General features: G+C 36.6%; 1 protein-coding gene across 2 annotated transcripts; it reads right to left on the bottom strand.

The window, feature by feature from the left end:
• Nucleotides 1-152: 152 nt before the first annotated feature.
• ppp3r1b (protein phosphatase 3 (formerly 2B), regulatory s1ubunit B, alpha isoform, b) lies at nucleotides 153-24997 on the bottom strand. Of its 2 annotated transcripts, XM_058780816.1 has the most exons (7): nucleotides 24750-24997; nucleotides 16616-16655; nucleotides 11864-11903; nucleotides 6190-6366; nucleotides 4935-4994; nucleotides 4550-4734; nucleotides 153-2448 (listed from the first exon to the last, which is right to left on the bottom strand). In XM_058780816.1, the coding sequence occupies exons 2-7, from the start codon at nucleotides 16649-16651 to the stop codon at nucleotides 2401-2403; spliced, it is 546 nt and encodes a 181-aa protein (XP_058636799.1). In that variant the 5' UTR covers nucleotides 16652-16655; nucleotides 24750-24997; the 3' UTR covers nucleotides 153-2400. The 2 variants fall into 2 exon arrangements, with proteins under 2 accessions (XP_058636799.1, XP_058636810.1); XM_058780827.1 differs by lacking the exon at nucleotides 11864-11903 and having other exon boundaries at nucleotides 24750-24992.

The following is a 24997-nucleotide window of genomic DNA, read 5'->3' as shown; positions in this document are numbered from 1 at the left end:
TATTTATTAAAACTACGTAGCTATGACATAACGTATGACATTTTTATTTTATACTACGTATAAAATAAGCATTTAAATGTCTAATATTTCCGGTATATTAAGAAATTTAAGACTGCTTTTTGATTGCGGTGCAATAGACAGACACAAAACAGTTGTACAAGTCTCAAATATTTTATTTCTCATTTTCATGAATGACATTTCAATGGTTCCCACAGCATATGACGCGGCATGCAGAGAAATGAAGAAAGAAACAAAACGTTAAACCTAAAAGCAAAACGTTTTCATTCACTTGTATGTTTCCTTTGTCCAAAAACCCCACGGCTGTCCCATCTAAAGTTATACAGATGGCTGTCTGACCCCCAGCTAAAGAAATACAAAACAGAACCGAAAGCAAGGAGCATTAACAAACACACATTCTGTACAAAACAATGCAACCAAACCATGGACGGAAAAGGAGAAAAATAAAATATAACTCCCTCTTTTTTTAAAGAGAGGGAAAATAAATTCGCTGGGAGTGACGGCCACCAATCCAGAATAACTCACACATTTTTATATTTTTTAATTTTCAGAATAACAATAATATTTATGGATAAATGTAGTGAAGAAACTCGCTTTAAAATCATTTCCATATTTAAACATTTACCAAAAGTTTGGCAACGTCCATATATTTATATGTAACTGTCATTCAGATTATATTATCTCAATAGTATGATTCATATGTAAACAAGAGAATCCCCCCCCCCCCCCCAAAAAAATCAGATCTACATGCACAACAGAAAGAAAAAAAAGAGAGAGAACCCCTCCCGTATCATGCAAGCACATATCACAAGACCTCAACGGCCTTCGGGAAAGACATATTTAAGCGTCTTCACCGTGCAGCAGCTGGCGCGAAAAACGCCGGTTTGCGCGGGAGAATCACATTTAAAGCAAAATAGCGCGTTGAGATAATTCATCCGCATTGAAAGCGTCTGGTTTGGTCTCTCCTTTTTGAACAATCCAATCCCACGGATCAATCTTTGAAATGATGAAGGAAAAGAGAAACTGATCAGTCAGTCAGATCTGGTTTTGCCTACTTCGACGATCCCTCTCAGGTAACATGCTGCGAACCAACCCGATTAAAGCTTAGAAAAAACCCGAACCCACAAAACACAATCTGTCCTTCAGTCCCTAATATACAAATATGAGCTACTAAGGTCTTTACAATGCTGCCTGCAGTCAAGTTGGAAAAAAATTAACCTTATATTTCCACAAACAAATATTCAAATCAGGTGTTATTGTGGATTCAGTTTGCCACAATATGCACTGTATCCTACAATGTCAAGAGGTAAATCAAAATTACTCGTTTGCTGTGTTAGAATGGTAATAAATCCAGAATACACACACAAAAAAACAAAACAAACAAAAAAAAAGTGTCCAGAAATTTTACTGATGGCACTGTTCCATCCTACAGTAACATGTGGTGTGATCTGATCGTCCCTCCCCACCTGACCCCTGCGATAAAACACCGGTCTTAAAAGTAAACCATACGTATATATGTGCACAACTTCAAATATATTTGCTTTTTATCCTAGTCTACTGTATATCAGAAAGCAAGACGGTAGATGAACTCCCTGACAATATTAACACAGCACACTTTTCATACACGCACACATTCTCGGTAGAAAATTCAAATCGGATTTACATTTTGTGTAAGATCTGAAGCAGATATTTGCTCGAAAGAGGTGGAAACAAAAAACAATAAGCTTGATGGTAATAAACTTGATGACTTTTTTAATCTTCCCATGACATGAAGAACATCAGATAGCGATTTCAATATTCAGCTATTATTAAATCCCATGTATATGTTTCAATTGGCACTTCATGCTTGAAGCGTGTTGCACTGAAATCAAGTGTCAAGTCATATATATCGCTCACATACACATATTCCCTGTAGACCTAGATCATCTTTAAAAAAGACAGGACCAAAATAAATACAAAAAAAATCCCCCCTTCAAAAAGAAAAATAAAGAACGTACACACACACACACACACACACACACACACACACACACACACACACACACACACACACACACACACACACACACCTCTCTTCCTTCTCCACCACACTGAATCACTCGGTAATCGACAGAGAAGTCATCTCTCTGACTGTCCTTAAATACCCGAGAACGTGGACAGAAGAATCTCATGCTCTATAACACTTAGGATGGCAGGATCACAAGGCTCAGGGAGTACAGACGGGGAACAGAGGCATCATTTAGAGAAATACTTCCATTGAAAGAGAGAAAGAGAGCGACAGAGAGAGAGAAAGAGAGAGCGTGTTAGCGGAACATCTGGAGCTGATTCTCAGAAATGGAGAAGTGAAAAGAGGGTGTTCAGTGAAGGGCCTGTTCCGTCTTTTCACACATCCACCACCATCTTTTTGTGAATGTCTAAGCCACCAACCACCTGCGGAAGAGAAGGGAGAGGAGGACGGGAAATAATGTCAGTGCATTTCATAACCAGAGGAAAAAAAGTGTTATAATTCAATGACCCACGTCATTTTTTTACTGTGCAAACTCTTATAGCACACTAATTAAAGCACCACTGCTAAAACATACCAAAAATCTCAATAACTAGTCAGCTGTTCGATAAGTAGTCTACCAACACACACTTTAGAGACAACATTCCTATAGTGGACAAACTGAGCCCAAAAAATTAAACCCAAATTGACATAAAAAAATTCTATTAAAAGGGTGGTTGACTTTTTTTTCTAGGCTTGATTGTGTTTATGGGGTGCAGTCTAAAGTGTTAATGTTTAAAAAAAAAAAAAATTGCATTATTTTTCACATAATTTACCTTTTATTCTACACCGCTCTGTCCCTTCTCCTATAAATGTGCTGATGATTTCCGGTTTTTATGAAGCCCCTCCCTCAGAGATATGGAATGGGCTCAGATTGGTTAGCTGGTCCAGTGTGTTGTGATTCGCTAAACCGCCAGAGCGCGTCTAAATGTCCCGCCCCCTCAGCTCAGCGGCATGTGCTCTGGTGTTGTATTGCAAACAATGACGTGGTCAATATTGCTTATTAATTTGAGCCCGATTGAGACGCAGAGAATATTAGTGAAGAGGATTGTGCAGAACCTGTGCAAGCACGGCTCTTAATAGTATGTGTTTTGTTTGTTGTTATCTCATACTTTTAGATATGCTGTTATTTGTAAGTGCTACTGCTTCTGTTAGCTTTTAATATATGGTTTTATCCTGATTAAAGCTTTAATACAGTACGGCAACCGCACGCCATGTATAACGCTTCTCATAGCTGTGTGTATAATTGGAACAGTTCATTGTTGGAGCTGAGCGGACTATATGAATGAGAGAGAGAGAGAGAGATGCAGAGCAGGGCATACGAGGAACAGTATTAAGAACCACTGCTTTAAAACATGATTTTGAAACTTGTGAATCCATTAGAATCGTTAGAAGACAGAACAGATTTTTACGTGCACCCCTAGTTTTCTCTTCCTCTTCTCTAAAGCAGTGCAGCATGGCCTCGTCCCCTTCGTTACATATTCCTGGGGGCGTTTTTTTTAAGTAACTCGTTGTAGTCCCTACGAGCCGTTTTTGTAGGCATTAAACTGCCATAATTTTAAAAGACAATATCTCCGTTTGCATTGAACTTTCAGCGTTGTTACTTTGCAGTTATCATTTATGCTCAAACAGCAACATTACACACTAACTGATGTTAAAAAAGTGAAATCTCAATCAACCACCCCTTTAATAGATAAAGATAAATACTATTAATTATATTCCTATTAAATGTTAATAATTATATTTATGGTTCACTTCACTAATAAATAAAATTCAGTCATTCATGAGTTTTGGACAATATCTTTTTTGCAAAATCATTTAATATAGATAGAAACTGCCAAGTTTTCCATAAATGCAGGAATTTATAAAAATAAAATACAAATATAAAATAAAATTTTGATAATAAACCTTTGGGGAAAACACTCTGAAACCAGTAATAACCAATGCTTGGGTTAAAATTTGTGACGCAGCAAAATTTTGGCCTCTAGAAATACTCTGTATGTATATAAGCTACATAAGCTATAAATGTATATAAGCTACAACAGGTAAACTACGGAAAGATGTCAATAAAACAGCTTCTAGAAAGCAGGATTGTGCTAAATATGCACACCATTACATATTCTTTATACTTTTTCTTAGCCTGTTGTCTTCATTATTTAACATACGTATATTAAATCTCATGAAAACAAGTTTTTATTACAGCCAGAGTTTAAATGTTTATATTTTAACAACATAATGGAGAAGAAACCCAATTATATAACTAAAAAGTTGATATTAACTTATTAATTGATTATTCAATTGATCAACTTGATTATTCAATTTATTAAATAAACTTTCATTTTCAGTTTCGGGTAAAATCACTTTGGTGCATCACTAGTGAAAATGGTCCTTTAGTTTTATTTTCAGCAAAAGCTGAACATGGCAATTGCAGATTAAAGTGTTTGGAGTGTCAAATTTCAAAACCAGACCCAAAATGAAATGACTCACAGCGCAGAACTCCTCGAAAGATATCCTCCCGTCCCCATCCTTGTCTGCGTTGATGATGGTTTTGTCGACGATCTGCTGCAGCTGGGTGTCCTTCAGGTTATTCCCTACCATCATCTTCAGCACCTGGAACAGCTCACCGTTGGATATGTAGCCATCCTTATCCATGTCATAAATCCTGAACGCAACTGCAGAAACAAACAGAGAATAAAAAACATGCCAGGAAAAGTAATAAAACGCTTTACCCCAGTGCACTACAGACTAGTTTTATGAAGGTTTTTTTTGTTTATTTTGGTTTGTATCAACACTGGATGAACATAGGCGTACTAAACACTTAAACTTAACTAGAGGGAAGTGTTGGGGAAATTCAAGATGGAAAGAGACTCACAGCGGAGCTTCTGCTCCTTGTCGCCCTTGACACTGAACTGGGAGACGCCTTCAATGAACTCTGCAAGAAAAAGGACAGAAAATGGGAGGGTGAGAAAATTGTCTACCCTCTCCACCTTTAACTGGACCATGTTATGTTAATGCATCTGAACTCCTCAAGTACAGACTAGGGCTGTTAAAAAAAACAAAAAACATTTGGATTTCGAATGTGTGTCAAATTTAAAATAAAAATGTTGCATTCAAACTTTAGGTGTGCGTCAGGCTGCCTTATCAGTGGTGCATGAAATGCAATGACAATGAAAGTGTCATTGCATTTTAATGTTTTTCTTAGCTTATCCAGTTGAACCATCTAGATGCGGTGCTGCTACGTTGTTCATTCAAAATACTGCAGAAAAAGAGAACATCAATGCGGAGATGATGTTATGTCAAAACTGAAACCAAGCCGTTCACACAGAACGCATATTTATCGCATTTTCTGTAGGGACATCTATCACCGTTGCACTCGCGTCTCACACAAGAGAGCCGCATGTTTAGAAAGCCATGTAAAATTAATGTAAGATCAACTTTTAAAAAACATGTCTCAAGACTTTATGGCAGTTTTTCCGCATCCCACTGCATCTCGTTTATAAATGAAAAAGTACTCTTTGTGATCGGTTTTCGGTCCTTTGTATTAAACTAGGCTATACATACATACATACATGATGCTGCTTTGTTTGTAATTGTTTAAGCAAAATAATTAATCATGGTTTATAAACACTAATTTAAACATTATGCTTTGAAGAAACGTGCATTAGTAATATTTAGCTTGATGCGCCCTCTCGTGGCCTCAGGAGAAGCCCCCCCCCCACAGAAATTATGCCTTTTAAATTAGAATATAATTAGAATATTGATAATATTTAAGTACAAAATTAGAATTTAGTTTCTCAGCCATTTTGACAGCCCTAGTACAGAGCGCCTCTGAAACCACCATGGAGCTCAGGTAAATCTTGCACTTTCACAAAAAAAAAAGCACTGGACTGAACTGAAATGCAACAATTTTAACTGAGATCTGGGCCAGAAAATGCACATAATATTACATTTCCTAGTAGGAAGTATCAGTTCTTCCAAAAGACGAGAAAGGAACAAATTTTAGGCCTCTGATTCACATGAGGGCAGTTATGAATGCTTAAAAAATATGCAAGGAACACAAGACCAATCACAATTCATAATACACAACAACACATACTACACATCAACTGGAATAAACAGAAATAAACCTTTAAAGTCCACTTCTCCATTTCCGTCTGTGTCGAATATATCGATGACTCGCTGCACCAGCGGATTCTGCTGCAACTCGGGTAGAGACATAAACTCCTCCACGCTGAGAGAACCCGAGTTATCCAGGTCGAGTTTCTTAAACCGCTTCCCTAGTCTTTTAATCTCATCAGCGTCAACTGAAATAGAGAGACAGATGAAGAAAAGAGTGAGAACAAGTCATTTCAAAACTGCATCCCTTTCTTATTCTCTTTGATTTTCCTCAGCTACAACCTTACATCCATCTTCAAAACGTCAAACTAATATGCCTTCCCAAGTCTTAGCACTCACATACACACACAGGGATGCAATATTCCACATCCAGGGCTCTCTCACACACTTCTATTCATCTTTGGCTGCCATCAGAAAGCCAGAACCCATGCCAGAATAGACCTTACCCAGTTTCTCCTGCCTGGCAGTCATGGTCATCCCTCAGAGGGCTGCCGTTCAACTACAGCTCGCTGTTGTGCTGTGTGGACTGCTAAATGGCCTAATCTCATTCACACGGCCACGTGGTACACACCTCCAGTAATCAGCTGCCAGGCTGTTTGCTGTTAGCACTGTGCAGTTAATCGAATTAAAAATCCAAATCACAATGTGGCCAAGAGCAGCGATTCTCAACCTTTGTAAGTCTTCAGTCCCTCGATGTCAGAGGTAACAAAGAACTCACTCTGCTCAACTAACAGAGACTTTTTAAAGGAAATAACTATTAAAATGCTGATATGAATATCGAGGTCAAGTGTACCATTTAAAGGGATAGTGCACCCAAAAATGAAAATTCTGTCATTAATTATGCACTCTCATGTTGTTCCAAACCCGCAAGACCTTCGTTCATCTTCAGAACACAAATTAAGATATCTTTGATGAAATCCGAAGAGTTTTCTGACCCTGCATAGACAGCAACACAACAGATGGGTTCAAGACCCAGAAAGACAGTAAGGACATCATTAAAATAGTCCATGTGACACCAATGAGTCAACCTCATTTTTATGAAGCTACGAGAATAGTTCTTGTGTGCAAAGAAAGTGCACATGGTACCATCTTGAATGCATGGCAGAGAATGACATGAAAGAGAAGAATTGTTTAATAAAGTCGTTATTCTTGTTTTCTTTGTACACAAAAAGTTCTCATAGCTTCATAAAATTAAGGTTGAACCTCTGATGTCACATGGACTATTTTAATGATGTCCTTACTACGTTTCTGTGCCTTGACCGTGTCAGTTGTGTTGCTGTCTATGGGAGGGTCAGAAAGCTCTCGGATTTCATCAAAAATATCTTAATTTGTGTTCTGAAGATGAACGAAGGTCTTACAGGTTTGGAACGACATGAGAGTGAGTGACAGAATTTTCATTTTTGGGTGAACTGTCCCTTTAAGCCCACCATAATCTGTTTTCATACATTTTAATTTTTATAGTTTCATGGAAAAACTTGGATCAAATTAAAGATTAATTTGAATTATTTTTTTAATTTAAAAAATAAAATAAAAATTTGAAAATATTAAATATGTGAAGCAATCTGGCATGCTAAATTTTAAGTGAGTGCAATTGAGTTAATGTTCAAATCACTAAATGGAAATATACCACAAAATTAGTTTTAATTTCATTTTAATTTATATTTCTTTACATGAACAAACATAAAATAAAAAAAAGTAAGTTTTCAGCCATTTTAAATAATTAATAATAATAGTAACAATAAATTAATAATTCATTAATATATTAATAAATAATTAATATAATAGTAACAATTTAAAGTTAAATCGTTTAAATGTCCCTGATACAACAGATAAATGAGGTATTGCATACTCATAAATTCTGAAAAAAAAAAAAAAAAAAAAAGTCTTATATAGAGGATAAAAGTGAATATCTGGGTCTCAGGGCAACAATTTAAGTTGCAGTATGATTTAAGTACAATAACATAATACTCAAGTTGACTTGGTTCCAAAAAATATTTGTTTGAATGAAAAGCAAGCAGATGAGAAATGAGCTCTGCCTTACTTCTCTGAGATAAAAGAGAGGTAAAGAGACATATGCTGATTTCCGCTGTGCTATTTTGAGTTCGTGGACACTTCCCAGATTACCCTAAAGCAAATGATGTAACCACTTATTCTTCATATCTATTAATATGCCATGGATTAACCCTGATACAGCTAGTACCAATGTGTGTCATTAAACCAGGTGACTTTATTACACCATCACGCATCTGTCGTTCACCGAAACATCAGGACAAAGCATGCCAGTGTCACAGTCCACATACTGACAGTGTTATTTACATTACCTAAAAGTGCTTTCAAGGCAACAGAAGAATAAAAACAAGAGCTAAAATTTTCATGCTATTCACTACGACCCATTCGGCATCAGCAGGGGCAGTTGCATCACTGAGCCACAGCATTCAAACAATGTTGAGATGGAAGAGACAGAGGGGAATATTTATAGCAGTCAGGCTGATCCTCGATGGTCTCTCACACTCATCCGCTGTAATGGCTTATAAGGGCCTCTCAGAAAAGCCCCCTAGCAACAAGGACGGCCAACTTAGCAGAGGAAGAGCAGCGGCGTACGTGCTCATTAGCAAATGATGGTTTAGAAAAATGTGACAACTTCTGCAACATCATTCTGGTAATAAGCGTTTCACTTTTAAAATGTGTCTAAGGACAGTATATTATGCTCTTTCTAGATGTTTTTAAACATAAGAGCACGTCTTATGTAAATGCCCTTTAAATAATGCGTCTGTTTGGGATCAGGTGACTTCAAAACCAGCTTAAAGGAATATTCTGTGCAAGTTAAGCTCAACTGACAGCATGTGGTGTAATGTTGATTAGCACCATAGACTTTCAAAGACAATGCACTCCTAGAACTTATAAATTGGAGAAAGTGCAATGTGCAATAAGGCAGAATAGTCCCGCCTTCTCAATAAAAGAGCCAACTGCTAAATGATAAAGTCACTGCATCACCACAGCTGCCTTTGGAGCTCCAGCTGCTATAGAAACAGTTGTGTTTCTAGACGCACATACACATTGGCAAGTCTAGCCTGAAAAATAAGCTTTTTAACACTATTCTATCAACAGTAAAGCCACAATAGTAAAATAAACAATGTGTTGGCATGCTAAACATTTTCAAACACTTAAACCAGGCAGGGTTAACCTTACAGTAGCACTCAACACTTCATCACTTGAATTAAGATTACAATCATATAATTTTAAAGCACAACCACCACAAAATCAAACTTTAGCATCTCTTTTTTACTTAGAAATCGTTCTGAGGTTAATTAATATTACTCAATACTTAAATGTGTAATTACATTTTACATTATAAATGTTATACTTATTACACTGCAACAAGGACACCTAAAAATAAAGTGTAACCAAGAAGTCGATTAAATCTGTATGTGGGTGTGTGTGCGCTTTTGTGACAAATGAGGACATACATTTGTATAATGACAGGTATTACAAGGAGAAGGTGACTTTTCAGGACATTACCCCATGTCCCCACTTTTCAAAACGCTTATAAATCACACAGAATGGAGTGTATTGAAAATCTGAAATAGCACAGTTTCCTGTAAGGGGTAGGGTTAGGTGTAAGGTTGGTGTAGGGCAATAGCACATACAGTTTGAACAGTATAAAAACCATTACGCCTATGGGATGTCTCCACTTTTCACAAAAAGTGTGTGTGAAAATATTCCGATGTAACCCCCTTTATATCGTTAACGTTTTCAAAAAATAACTAATTTAATTACACATTTTTTCTCAGCAACTGTAACTGATTAGAATTACATTTATTTTGTAATTAAACTATGTAATTCTGTTACATGCAACTAGTTACTCCCCAACATTCATAAATTCTGCTTTTAAATCTTCAGAATTTTATTTAAATACCAGTTATGAGCCGAAATAATTTTTGTGGTAATCAACATTACACTACAAATGCTACCCAGAATACTGCTTTAATTATACAGGACGACGTCAGCGCCAATAGCCTTGTGGGCATACTTTGCACTGTTGCGCTACGGGTGTCCCGAGTTAGAATCCCAGATCAAGGATCTTTCCCGATCCTCTCTCTCCCACTTCGCTTCTTGGCTCTTCTACACTGGCCTGGATCATAAATGCAGCGGCACGACTGGTCTTCAACAAGCCCAAAAGGGCCCATGTCACACCTCTCTTTATCTCCCTGCACTGGCTCCTGGTTGCAGCTTGCATCAAGTTCAAGACACTGATGCTTGCATATAAACCAGCCACAGGCTCAGCACCCGCCTACTTCCACTCACTTATGAGAATCTACATCCCCTCCAGATGTTCCTGGCTGGTGGAATTAACTTCCCACCCCTATCCGGAATGCTGAATCCCTGACAATCTTCAAGCGACAGCTGAAAACTCATCTAGAGTTCATCTTAAAAAAAACAAACAAAAAAAAACTTTGCTTTTTTTTTGTCTAGCTACTATTTACTCTGAACAATGCTTGAAACTTTGTATTACAAGCACTTCCTGTGTCTATTTGCCTCTTTATAATGAATCGCTTGTTGTATTGCTCAATTGTAAGTCGCTTTGGATAAAAGTGTCTGCTAAATGTATAAATATAAATAAGTCTTTTAAAAAAAAAAAAAAATTATAAAGGACGACCTAAACCGGGTGGCCATCTTATCTCTTGCATTTCACATAAACAGTCTGTGTTTGCCTTTGCCAGATGCATTATCTATAAAAATGATTTGGGGCGATGTCATAAGTGTCCTGTTACCACTGTCTAACTGGAGAGGCCTTATGATGTCCTTGTGGTTGCTAAGCACCCATCTGACCAACAGGTGGCTCAGTTTCACAGCAGCACACTTGTTATCACCCTGTTACAGTCCTGCAAAATTAATTACTGTTGCCTCCTCATTCTGCAGTAAGACCTGCTGTGAATGATGCAATTAATCTTCCACCTTGACCTATAACCTCCTACTGCTTTCATCTTTACTGGGTTAAATGAGGAAGAACCGATCACTGGATTTGTCAGATTTGTGGCAAGCTGGCGTCAGATCTTTAAGAGAGGTTTATCCTCTTATTCGCAGGACAACACATGTAGCTTTTCCTTTGCTGTGCACTACAAGTAAGACTCGTCTTAATCCAGTGGTCTTCCCTCTGTGGTCTTGGAAACCTGTGCCAGTGAAGTTGCCATAGCAACATTAAGGGAACCCTGTGCTTGTACCCAGAGAACTCTGGGTAATGTAGTTCTACACAGCTGATCTTATGTGGCTCAATGTGAAAGATTATAACATTCACATACGCTGAATTTTTTTTTTACTCTCAATCAGATTTCACTCAAATTGTTAGTAAATTTGACATTTAATTAAACAAGAAATTTTCAAGTAGAAAGACCAAAAAAGTATTTTATTGTAAAACGTACCCAAATTTGTTTTATTTACAATTTTTTAAAAATGTGTATTAGGTGCAAAAAGCTTAATAAATTAAGTATTCATTTGTATCAAAAAAAAAATAATAATAAAAAAAAAAATTCTGCACATCAGAACAATTTATCCATTCAAAAAGCAATGTCTATTTGTGGAAAGGATATGTAGTAACAGTTACATAAGAACGCATTTCTTAAAGGGACAGTTCACACAACAATGACAATTCTGTAATCATGTATTCTCCCTCATGTCATTCCTAACCTTTATTGATTTCACCATTTCTTGTCCATATGACTTTATCCTGTGGAATATAAAAGAAGATATTTTGGACCTCGTTAACATTCATAGATTGGACAAAAAAATATATCTTCTTTTAGATGATGTTGTGTAAATGATGGCAGAATATTCATTTATGTGTGAACTGTTCCTTTAAATAAATGGAAAGTGTTGGTTCTAGGCATGGGCCGGTATGAGATTCTGACGGTATGATAACCTTAGATAAAAATATCACGGTTTCACGGTATTGCGATTACAGCTCTAAAATGTGTTATTTTTAAATGTCTGGGTAAAAAACAACAATGTTTTTTCCACTGAACACAATACATTTTATTTTTAAGAAACAACATTTTGAAACAGTAAACATGTCAGGCTAAATAATTAAAATAAATAATTGAATTCTTGTTAATTAAATTACGTGCAGTCACTTAAGTGAGTCTAAGCCTGCAGCTCAACAATAATCAGAACATAAATAAATTATTTTCTGTAAAAAAAAAAAAAATCCTTCTAAATGGAAAAAAAATAAAATAAAAATGCAGTCACTTAACCTAAACCTACAGCGCAATAATCAAAAACAAAATTTCTGTAAAAAAATTAAAAATGCAGTCACTAAACCTGCAGCTCAACAAGGTTTTTGGAGACACGCTCACTTTCTAGTCCAAGTTATGAGCGGTGAGGTACAAAGATGTGTGCACATACACATAAGGAGAGCGTGCGAGTGTGTCTCACACACACACACACACACACACACACACACACACACACACACACAGTCTCTCTCTAAACAGTGGCAAAGACACCTGAGAGCCAGCAGTTTGTTTTTCAAAATGACGTGATTTTGAACAGAAAATTATAGACGGATACCAGCTAAATTGTACCAAATCACGGAAACGTAGTACTTTAGTCTGCTATTCCCAGCTTTGTGAAGTAACGTGAGGGAGCAAACTAGCTGACGTTAGGTAGTTAATTAGCCATGGTAGCAAGCCGAATATTATTTATTTCAACACTGAAACAACCGGCGAATGGGTCTCTGTCTTAATCGAGGGTGAAAGAGGGAGGAATGAAGACGACACAGATATATCGTTTGTGTACGACCTGGAAGTATTTATTTAGCGATCGGCGCAAAAACGGCATCTGTACGGAACATCGTTGTGCACGGAACATGATTGGTCTTCGTTACCTGAAAAATTCCCATACGGCAGACTTTGTCTTTTTCGACGGGGGAAAAAGTTCCAGGGATTCACCTCCTTCGGCCATCATCCTACACACAGGTGACTCTCACTGACCGCTGTCCGGAGGAGGAGGGGTCGTGTGACTCGTTACGCTCTTCACTGCTCACAACTGAGGTAGTCCTGCACTTTCCATCTTTGACGACACGTAAAAAAACTGCGCATACCGCAGGAACGGTATAACGGAAAATTTTTGTGGTTTTGAAACCGAGGTATACCTTGAAACCAGTTATCGTCCCATGCCTAGTTGGTTCTAGATTTTTCAGCCAAGCACAGGTCAGCACTATTATATTGAAAAAGGGGTGTCAAAGGTCCAAAAGCGCCTCTAATGTGTTTGCCAGGACTTACGATGTCTAAAGTAGAGCAGAAAAATACATAAAAAAAGAAACTTATTAAAAATGGACCATCACCTCGTGTTCTTCTACTCACTCCCACCAACTCTAAAAATAAACAGGCTCTTCCTGCAGCCCCCAGACTAACCTTTACCAGCTGGAGGCATTTATAGCCCTGCCACCCTGTCTAGTCTGGTTGCACTAGTGCTGGCCCTGCTCCAGACCCGGAGAGCCCCACTGATCCAGGGGATGCCCTCTGTCTCATGTCTTGATCTCCAGAGGATCCCAGAGCAGCAGGAACAGGTGTTTAAAGGACTGGACTAGACTACACTGACTGCTTACTCTGATCACCCAGCACGAGCCGCATACAAGTGACTAACCACAGGTCATCTCTGTTTATATGATGTGAATGTGCAAAATTTCAAACTGAAGTTAAATTACTAAAATTAAAATAGTTCAAACTGAAATAAAAATTAAGACGACAAAAAACAAAACAAAAAAAAAAGCATCATATGAGCTGTACACACTGTACAAACCGTGTCTTTGCCTACATAATCCATAGATCAATAATTACATAATCACTGTTTTCTATATTGTTGATGTTGAACAAGAGGTGTTTAAGACACCGTTTTAGACCCAGTGCTCAGCCAAAAATAATCTAGCTCAGAATTTGGCTTAACCTACATAAACTGACTAGATTTAACCTATTTACACAAATAAAAAGTATGCAAAAGTACCTAAAGGTATTTAAAGTAAAAACAAAAAAATTAAGTGTCACAAAAAAATTAAATGTACTAAAATGTAAAAAAAAAAAACAATAAAAAAAAAAAAACAATAACAGTAATAAAATAGAATTTTAATTTAGTTCAAGTAAAATTACTGCAACTAAAAGTGAAATAAAAATCAATTAAAAAATAAACAGACATCTAAAAACAAAAACTAAAATATTACTACATTACTAAAACTTTTGCTAAAATTCAAATATAAACAGATATGAAAACAAAAACTAATTCATAATATTAATAAATACAATGATACTATATATGTATATTTATATAACATTTATTCTTGTTTCTTCCTCCCTCTCTTCTCTTCTCTTCTCTCTCTCTCTATTTATTTTAGTGTTGTGAAACCAAAAAGTAATAATTGTAATTATTTTTAGGTGTCCTTGTTGCATTGTAACAAGTATAACATTTATAATGTAAAATGTAATTACACATTTAAGTACAGAGTAATATTAATTAACTGCATGTACTTACTATATGGTGTTGGCTTAGGGTTACTTGCATGTAATTATGCATAATTGTTATATTAGTAATAAAAAAAACTAAATAGCATCTAACATTACATTTTGTAATCATAACTATATTTTCACATTGAACGTTTAAATTAATGTACAAATCCCAAAGATGGCACGTTTTGAAAATTTACTTGTTTAATGGCATCTTTTTACTAAGTGCTATGAATGAAGCCAAGTACCTTCGATACCAATATACTGATGCCTCTGTTAAATGGATTTTTTTTTTTATCATCAATTTCTGGGTATAAAATATAGCCAACATAAATTTGTTCCATCGTATACATTACAACAAGGCCCAAACTGTTAAAGAACATTTTAAAAAGTACTATAACTTTTAATTTAAGTTAACTTAAAACAATGTTCACTTAAACCCATTATAATAAATGTCACATTTAGCTGTGGCTTTCATATAGTGTGTCTTATGTAGTGTACATAGTAATACAGTAAAGTGTTGCTCTCTGTCAGTATAAGCTCTCTCTGTTTAAATGAGAGCTGTCTTTTATCACCTCAATGTTTATTTTGCACATTCATTGTCACAATAAATAAGTACAATTACTAGTTAAAACATTTGGTATCAGTTTGTCATGATGATGTGAGGGGATTGATCTTCTCGATACAACGTCAGTATCATTAGTATTCACACTTATTTCTGCAACTAGAGCTGCATTACTTAATCACTGAAGTTGATTTATGCCTGGAACACACTACACAATTTTTTTCCAGATTTTACAGTCTGAACAAATTGACGCTAGTTGAGGAAAGTCAGAGCCAGTCTGCAGATTACAGCTGACGGATTCCAAAGAAAATTGCGTAGTGTATGATGGTCACAGACTCCGATTTTTTAGCTTCAGACTTTGATTCCAACCAGTCGGAGGATATCAAACATGTTTGATATTTTCAGCTGATTTTAGAACACATTGTTTTCATTTGTCATGCGTCTCCTAGTAACAAGGCACACGTTTCTGCGTGAGTTTGTCGTGATTGGAACAACTTTAAAGTCTGGTAGTGTACAATCCGGACGTGTAGTGTATGATGATGCCCAGTTTTCTTTTGTCACTACAAAGTCGGTAAGTATATGATGCCTGGTGTTTTAAAAATCTGTTCAGATTTTAAAAGTCGTGTAGTGTATTCTAGGGGTGGGAGAAAAATTTTTTTATTCACCTAACTATCACGATTCTTTTTAAAACGATTTAAAAATCGATTGGTTTACCTCAGAATCGATTTTTATTTCATTATTTTATTTTTCCTAAGAGGTGGTGGGGAGAAGTTAGCGCTTTGTAATTCCAACAGAGGGCGAAATGTATCGGTGTGTATCAGAAAGTATTTTTTCTGCTCATTTTGTTGAACATTTGACTATTATATTCATGTGCAAGTTCAGGGCTTTGGTACTTTAAATATACACTGTGTATGCTTCTGAAATAAAAGTTTAGAAAGATGTGACACATTGTTTTTGTTAATATGATCCATCATATACAGTCTCTTTCAAGGGTATAGTTAACTATTTTCCATCGTCTAGTCTTTAATAAGCAAACAAAAATCACAATAAATTGTAATATCGAATCGCAATAGTGACTGCCAAGATGTGTTTTTTACATTTTTTTTTTTATTGTGACAGTCTGTATATTAAGTGTATCATTCAACTTTTTACCATGGTCTAGACTCTATAGAGTTAAAAACAAAAATCGCAATACATATCGTTTTGGCACCCAAGTATCGTGATAGTATCAAATCGGGAGGTAGGTGTATCGTCCCATCCCTAGTGTATTCCAGCCTTTACTTTGACTCGCTTATGCTTCAGTACCTCTAGTGAAATTAAATTAAAAAAAAAAAAAAACACAATTTGAGGTACGACTGAGCAACAGCCCAGAATACTTACAGTGTGAGCACATCTCCAAGGGATAACTCGCCTCATTTCCCTGTAGAGAGAGAACAAGAGTCTGAATCAGCATGACAATGCACTTAAAGTGTTACTGATCAAACCTACAGGTTCTGTAAAGCCTGACAGGCATAGCAACAATATCCAAAGAGGGGTGATTGGGTGATTTTCACTTCTAACTACATAATCAATGACTCAGCCTCATCAAATACCTCAACCAAGCATGCTATCTACTATTTTACTCTAATGTAAAAGTCGATTTAGTAAATCTTTGTATGTTCTCTCTTCATGACATACAGCTGTCACCAGAGTCACAAGGCGAAAGGGTCATCAGTCACAACTACGGCTCTTAATGTGTCTTAGTTAATTAGCTAATCAGATTTGAGGAGTGAGTTTATAGTGCTGTGGAAGAGGCCATCAGTCTCAGAGAACAGATGCCTAATGAACCTGGATTTTATTGTGTGTAGCACTGTAGATGTACAAAGTGAAAGCACATAGACGCTTACATAGTCAATTATCATATGAGCAATCATACTGAAAGGGAAACGGCAACATCCTTAATTGATAACTCGACTGACTTAACCAAAATCAAGAGCGAAGTGTGGTTACTGGGTGATTTATGTTGATATATACACTACTGACTCAAAGCTTGAGGTCGTTAAGATGTTTTAATGTTTTTGAAAGTCTCTTCTGCTCATCAAGGCTACATTTATTTGATCAAATACAGTAAAAACAGGAATATTGTGAAATATTTTTACAATTTCTAATAACGTTTTCTTTTTGAATGTATTTTAAAATGTCATTTATTCCTGTGATGCAAAGCTGAATTTTCAGCATCATTACTCCAGTTCTCAGTGATCCATCAGAAATAATTTATATATTATTAATTATTATCAATGTTGAAAACAGTTGTGCTTCTTGGGACAAATAATTTCACATTACTATTACCTAATGTATTGATCAAAATATAAATGGAAAATAATTTCTAGCAAAATCTAAACTGCAAAATCTCTAGTGACTGACACGTAATAGAGTCATACCACCCAGGCATTCCTTTGTTATACATTACAGTTGAAATACACACAGCAATAAACTAAGAAAGAAATCAGGCCACCACATCACCATCCAGTTTCAGCACACTGAGACACGCAGAAATAGCAGAAGACAGAGAGAGAAGAGAATATGCCATGATAGAGCAGGATAGAGAGAAGAAAAGTAGAGAAAGGAAAGACAATGAGAGACACTGTAACGGGGACAAAAGCGCTAAAAACATTCTCTCTATTAGCGAAGCAATTCAGCCCTCAATCTGATGCTGAAAGATTGAGATTAATATACACATACACTGTTGTTTAAATTTTTGGGGTCAGTCATTTTTGTTAAAGAAATGAATACTCTTGTGATCAATTCAATGCATCCTTGCTGAATAAGTGACAGTAGACATTTATGGTAGAAAAGATTTCTATTTCAAATCAATGCTGTTCTTTTTAACTTTCGATTCATCAAAGAATCCTAAAAATGTGTCATGATTTTCACAAAAATATTAAGCAGCATAACTGTTTACAACTGCTTGCATATTAGAAGGATTGTGTGACACTTAAGACTGGAGTAATGATGCTGAAATAATAGGAATAAATTACATTAAAAAAATATATATACATTTGTTTTAAATCATAGTAATATTTTACAATATTAGTGCTTTTACTGTAATTTATCATCAAATAAATACAGCCTTGGTAAAGATTTAATGCAAAAAGAGCATCTTGGAAATAGTGGAAATAATGCAAAATAATCATCTTATTTTGGGATTTCATGGTGGAAAGAAAATAATACAGCTCAAAGGGGTCCTATTATGCTTTTTCACTTTCTGAATTTTAGTCAGTGTGTAGTGTGTATGTTTGGGCATAAAAAGATCTACAAAGTTACAAATCTCAAAATCCACTCCAAAGGGAGATATTTCATTTAAAAAAAAAAAAACTTTTCAAGAAGTACAACGAACTACAAAGTTGTTTTCCTGTGTTTGTGACATCACAAAGCGGACCATTAAAATATCATTAAAATAAATCCCGCCCACAGAAATGTGAATGGTTAGCAGGTGGAGAATGCTTGGTTGAGCTCTGCACGTTTCAAAATCGAAACCCGGTGCAGGTGTTTTTATCACACAGTATTTCTGAAGGAAACCGACTGTCTTCAGAAAATGTTGGATGTCATTTTCATTTCATCTTGCATGTAATGTCTGATAAAGCAGCGTTTGTGAGCAGTGCTGCTGTGTGTACAGCGTTACCGGGGAAACCTCGCTCTCTACTCCAACAGCGCCTCCTGCTGGCAGAGAATGAATTTGCATATATGCCTAACTCTGTGGGACTATGGTATAAATATATTCCACTGTAGGGCTGGGACTTTACGAAATAAAGTCTATCGTTTCATATGTTCTATCGTTTATTTTGTGGTGTCGCAAAATACATTGTTTACTGTAATACTTTTTTTATCTTTTGGATGAGCGCGATCTTTACGCCACCCACAGGGCATGAAGGGGAGACAGAACCAGGTGGAGAACGACCAGAACAAAACGAGGAGCTCGTTCCTAAACGAGGGACTACATCTGTAGCATGGGCACGCGTTTTTAAGCACTGCAGTTTTAAAACAACCGATTTTAAGCCGTTGAAACACAAACAACAGAGATATGCGTGCGCCATCTCTGTTTCTATGTGAGAGGACCGCGCATTTTTTTGTTTTTTTTGCCGCTTTATTGACTTTGAACGATTACATAAACACACTTATATGCGTCAGAATACCCCTCTTGGCAAGTATCCTCATAAAGACAGCGATTTAGGTCTTAAGAGAGAGGAAACAGCTAAAAGAGAAAACGCATATGTAACAGTATATTGGATCCAGACTTCGGTCTTAAAGGGGAAGCTGTCCAATATTCGTTTTGTCTGCCATTCATATTAATCACAGCACATTGCTTGAAAATCTCTCACTGCTCTTGACTAAATCACTTTTGTAACTTTAATAAGAAGAAATAATAATAAAAAAATAATTTATATTTATATATATATATATATATATATATATATATATATATATGTATGTATGTATGTATGTATATATAGAATCTATACATAATACACGTGTTAATTATATCTATCATAGATAGATAGATATTAACACAGTGAAGACTAATTAATTTACACAATGTATGTAGCGTTTCTTATTTATTGTAGGTTTTTGTCCTATTGCTTGCAATTAGTTTCTTATACTTATTTCATCACTGACTGTTTATTTATTTTCGAGCCTGTCCTCCAACAAAAAACGACCCTGTAGGTCGTTTGTGCAAGTGCCTTATTACGACCTATATTTACGTTTTAAAGTTAAGCGCCCTCTAGCACACCTAAAAATAATGACAGTCTCATGTTGCGTCTGTCGTCATGAAATGACGTATGACTGTCATTACGTATGACTGTCATTACCAATCAAAATGCCTGTTTATTTAAATGCAATGTGTGGACTTTTTACACCGATCTCACAGTAATTCGTACATATTTTACTAGGTGGCTAATTCGTACGAATAACCACACCTAACCCTACCCCTAAACCTACCCCATACAGAAATCATGCAGAATCATGATTTTTAGTGCAGATTTTATAAGCACATGCGTTCTCTGGGATCGAACCCATGATCGCATGATCACGTAATTACATATCATCGTATAACGCAATGCTCTATCAACCGAGCTACGCGAAACCCGAACTATAACGCAGATAAAAAGAGTACAAAACATTAATATGAAAATGTCCTGTTGCTGATAGGGTGCAACTGTAGTATACGCTCTGATGGGTCGTATTTCAGGGATTTGGACAAATGACCTATACGGGCGTATTGGTTGGAGGACAGGTTGTTATTTTCAGTGAGTTTGAGTTTTTTTTCCTTTTTTTTCTATTTTTAGGCTCGTATTAGTTTGATATTGACATTGGTGACAACGATTATGAAAATTCTATGGTATCAAAGATTTTAATATCATAAAAACCTTTTTAAAAGAAAAAAAATTACTATATCGTGATATATATCGTTATCGTGATATAAAATGAGTCATATCGTGATATAAGATTTTGGTCATATCGCCCACCCCTATTCCACTGTATAACAGTTTCACTGCAATTCATGTTAGAATGTTAGAATTAAAGAACAATAAACATAATACATATTACCGTTGCACTTATCTGTACATAGTAAATGCAGTTATTTTTAAGCTGTTGTTGACATCCTATTTAAAATGTGATTTAGCCACAAAAAAAACAATAACGTTACCACTTTAATATGTCTTGCAATATCCGTGCGTGCAAAGGTTCTGCGCGATCCTCTTGTTCAATATTCTCAGGGTCTGAATTGATATGGCAATATTGACGAACATGCTGCTTTGGCAAGGGGCGGGGCAGTACTGAAACACTGTCTAAGCTGTTCGCCAATCACACGCACTTGGACAGCTAACCAATCACAACACATTTCATTTGTCGAAGGCGGGCCTTCATCAAATCCAGAACTAATCGAGCCGTTTGTGCCAGGCTGGGGAAAAAGGTATTGTGATCATTTAAATGATGTGAAAAATAATGCGATTTTCAAACCACCAATCACGAGAGCATGTTCTAGTACACCCCCAAAACAAAATCAAGACTTTGTAAAAGAGCATAATAGGACCCCTTTAAGTTTTCGTTTTTAAGTGAACTGGATAAGACAATCAGATTTCAGAAAAAAAAAAAAAAAAAGTCGATAGGTGTGACATCCCAGACAAAAATCAAGTTGTTTCAAGTCGGCAAGAGGGGTGATGCCTTCATCGAGCTGTGTGCTGAAGGCCTGTTATGACTTGCAGTGAGAAACCAAAGCTGCCACAACCATCACTGAGCCTATAAGTTTCTAGAGCAACTTCCAGAATATCTACAGCTCTCTATTAGATGTTTATCACATAGTGTCATAGCTTACAAAGTAGAGTTCCTGTGTGGCCATTTCATGACGATAAAATAAAAGGAGACGTTTTCTAGTATTCTTCTGGGATAGAAATCAAGCACGCTGATAAACCATGTAGTAGAGATAGTAAAGGAGGTGTATTGCCATGCTGTGTGTACATACGTTTGTGTGGAAGTAGATTAAACTCGTGCGAGACGGGTCACTTGAGTCACTGTTCTCCGACTTCTCTAATTTACTGTATTAAACATAGAGGTTCAGTATGTCCCTCCCTCTAAAATTAGTCAGAACGCTCAGTGCACTACAAACAGACAGTGTTTTGCCACAGCTAGTAGGTTAACTAAGGTTGAGTGCCCTGTGCTATTTTGACTTTAGTGGTAGAGAGACAGCAAATTAACTTAAAGTGGATTGAGGGTTTAGGATTACTTCATCTGGTTATACAGTCTCAAGCATGAACGAGTCGACAGGCAAGAAAAGACGTCTCAAAGCAAACTCAAAAGCAAAGCAAGAGGTGGAGGAAACAGTCATACAAATGTAGCAATGTTCGATTGGGCAACTTTCTACTCTTTATGACATCACAACACTCCCAATCACATCCAATCAGGAAGCTCCTTCAGTAGAAACGTCTATTAGAAAGACATCAGGATCATCTGAGGCCAGGGAAAGGTCAGGTGAAAAGTGTCAGCATATCAGGCCTGTATCTATAAACATTTGATTAACAGATGTTCACTTGCATAATTTAGCAGATTTTTTTTTTTTTTTTTTTAATTGGAGCATTACAAAAGTCAGCATGAAATGAAAATCTATTTACTAAATGCATGCTATAGATTCCACTGTGAATAATTAATCCGTTCATACATTTTATTTGTTAAAAGAGTTTTGAGCTTTTTAATCAAAATGTCATAACTGGATCTTCTGGTCAAAACAGCAGAAAACAGGACTTCAATGGACCGGTTTAACAGATTCTGATGATGTGCTTCCAGTTATTAACATTGTAAATCTAGCAGATATTTATATTTTAATAAAAAAAAAAAGTACATTCCTAAAACTATACTTTGTTTTATTACCTTTGCATTAAATTAAAGAAAACTAGTCGATGCTGTTGTGTGAGTGTTTCTAATACAACAGCTGAGTGAGTGACTACGATTTTGACATCTTTCACTCTTCTGACCAAAACTCAATATTTCTTTTCATCTTGTGGAAAGTCAAAGAAACACTATAGTGTTATATTTTTATACAGTTTTATGTACAGAGCTCCTCATAACCATGCTAAAATCTATTCCACAAATTTTCCAACCAAATCAGTGCTGTATATGTTTAAAAACACCCTCTGATTTTGTCTGAGCCTGATTCTAAGGCACTACAGTGGGTCGTTTGAGCCCAGAGTCTTTAGACACATTATAGAAATTAAAATGCATTCTAGACATGGTGCTGGTAGACTATTCTAAATCTGGGTCTGTGAAGCTAGCCCTTGGAGCATGTAATGCTATGCTATGCATCCCAAGTATGCATACTTCTCTATCCTTTGAATTGAGTGCATTGAGTGTCTTATTATAGGGTCACTTGCATTGATACACAGATACGCAGGCCGAGATTCTCTCATTGGCTGAGCTGATTAAACAAAGTGCTCATTCCAACTCAGTGTCAGTTCCAAAATTTTATATTGTGTATCTCTTGTTTGCTATCATTAATAATACATATATTCTGCATTGTATCAGCCACACTGCTGATGATATCAATTCAGTGTAAATTGAGGTTAAACTGAATGCCTATAACAGACAACTGGCTCACACCTCCTGACCAATGAACTTCCATTATTTGACCAGGGTTTTAAAAGAAATCATTTTTATGGAGACCCAAAAATGGGTTGCAGTTCTGTTCTGATAAGGTCACGGACAGCAGTGGGAAAAATGCACATAAAATCAAATTTAACCACATAATCATTGATAGTTAGGATAGCAAAACAAACATCTACTTTCCATACTTTATCTCATGTGGCATGCATCCATTCAAACTCTACTTTGGCACAAATTCATTGGTTAATCGGTAATGCGGCTAATACTAATATGACTTTAAAGATCTTAAGGATAGTTGCAGGTTTTCATAACTTTGGATAGCTCATTTCTTCAGCTTACTGTATGATTTCAGATATGGACTGAACTGTATCAACATAATTTTGAAACACAACTTCCTCTCATGTCACTGGACACTGAACTGTCATAACATATACAAGACTAAATATTACAATAAGGCCACATAAACATGGTTCAACAACAATATTTTTAGATTTAAACCCCTAAATACTATTTGTTTGGGCAGTGACACCTAATAAACCCACACTCAGATAATGATGTGAAAATCTAAAAACTGTCACATCATAACCAAATATTACATTTTGAACAAACACAGTTGTAATCTAAAATGCTTGGCATGGTGGTAATGACAGCAGCGTTTGGCACAGCGATTCAAATTAATATCAAATGATGTGTGCACGTGTTTTTTATGCTTTGATGAAAATGTGCAAGGCAAAATACCCCCAATTTTCACACTTCTTATTCATTTATCATTAAGCTGAAAAGTCTGGGTCGACCGACAAAACCAACAGAAACATTCTAGCAAATTGAAAACTTTACAGTAATTCATTTCAATATGACTGTTTCACGAGAAAGCATACATTTAAAATGAAACCCAATCTTAAGGCCAAGCAAAGTCAGGCTTTCTGGAGAATCAACCAGTCGATTCAAGTTGTCAACGGATCTATTTTCCACCCAAACCAGCTCTCGATCAGCTTGACAGCCGTATCGATCGAGCAGCAGCTACTAACGTTAGCGGCCACACAATGTTTCTCTTTCCCCGCCTCGCCATTACATTTGATCCCTGCTCGCTCAAATACAGCATTCACACCGGAATCTGTAAGACAGCGACGTGTTTTCCGTGTGTGTTTCTCCGTTCACAGCGTACTGAGCCTAGCAGCCCTGAACGTGGGCCACACTGACAGCCATGGCTCTGTTTTATCAACAACGCTTTGATCACGACACCGCGAGCGCATTTCCAGCCCGTCGCGGCGCGTTAAACACTCGATTGATCCGAAGCGCAACCGTATCGGTAGTATCTGCTAACGTTAGTTACCTCGGATATATTTGCAGCGGTTTAGCGAGAGCTGTAAGGGATCCTTACCATTCTGTCGCCGGGCTCGTCTTCGCCTTGTGCAGAGTCTCGTGGAACTGAACGGTCGCTGACGGTTATTTTTCTGCGCGAGGAAGTCGCGGGGATTTTCTTCTTCTCTGGCTTTCAGTCGACGGATTCACTGCAGTGGCTTCGGTAACGTTAGGTCCGCAGCGGAGGGGGAAGAGGCAGTGGGTTGAGTTGGTGGCGGAGAGAAAGGGAGGGAGACTCAACGGAGCGGAGGGGGGAGGTGCATTAGA

The sequence above is a fragment of the Onychostoma macrolepis genome, chromosome 01, assembly GCF_012432095.1.
Source record: "Onychostoma macrolepis isolate SWU-2019 chromosome 01, ASM1243209v1, whole genome shotgun sequence".
In the NCBI taxonomy this organism is placed as follows: domain Eukaryota; kingdom Metazoa; phylum Chordata; class Actinopteri; order Cypriniformes; family Cyprinidae; genus Onychostoma; species Onychostoma macrolepis.
Note: the sequence above shows the minus strand (reverse complement) of the source record. Positions and strands in the feature narration are given on the sequence as shown.

Coding starts and splice junctions, on each gene's coding strand:
- ppp3r1b (XM_058780816.1), bottom strand. CDS start 16,651: ATGAGGCGAGTTATCCCTTGGAGATGTGCTCACACT. Junction 4,735..4,934: donor CAAGGAGCAGAAGCTCCGCT/GTGAGTCTCTTT, acceptor TTGTTTCTGCAG/TTGCGTTCAGGATTTATGAC. Junction 2,449..4,549: donor CTTTCGAGGAGTTCTGCGCT/GTGAGTCATTTC, acceptor TCTCTTCCGCAG/GTGGTTGGTGGCTTAGACAT.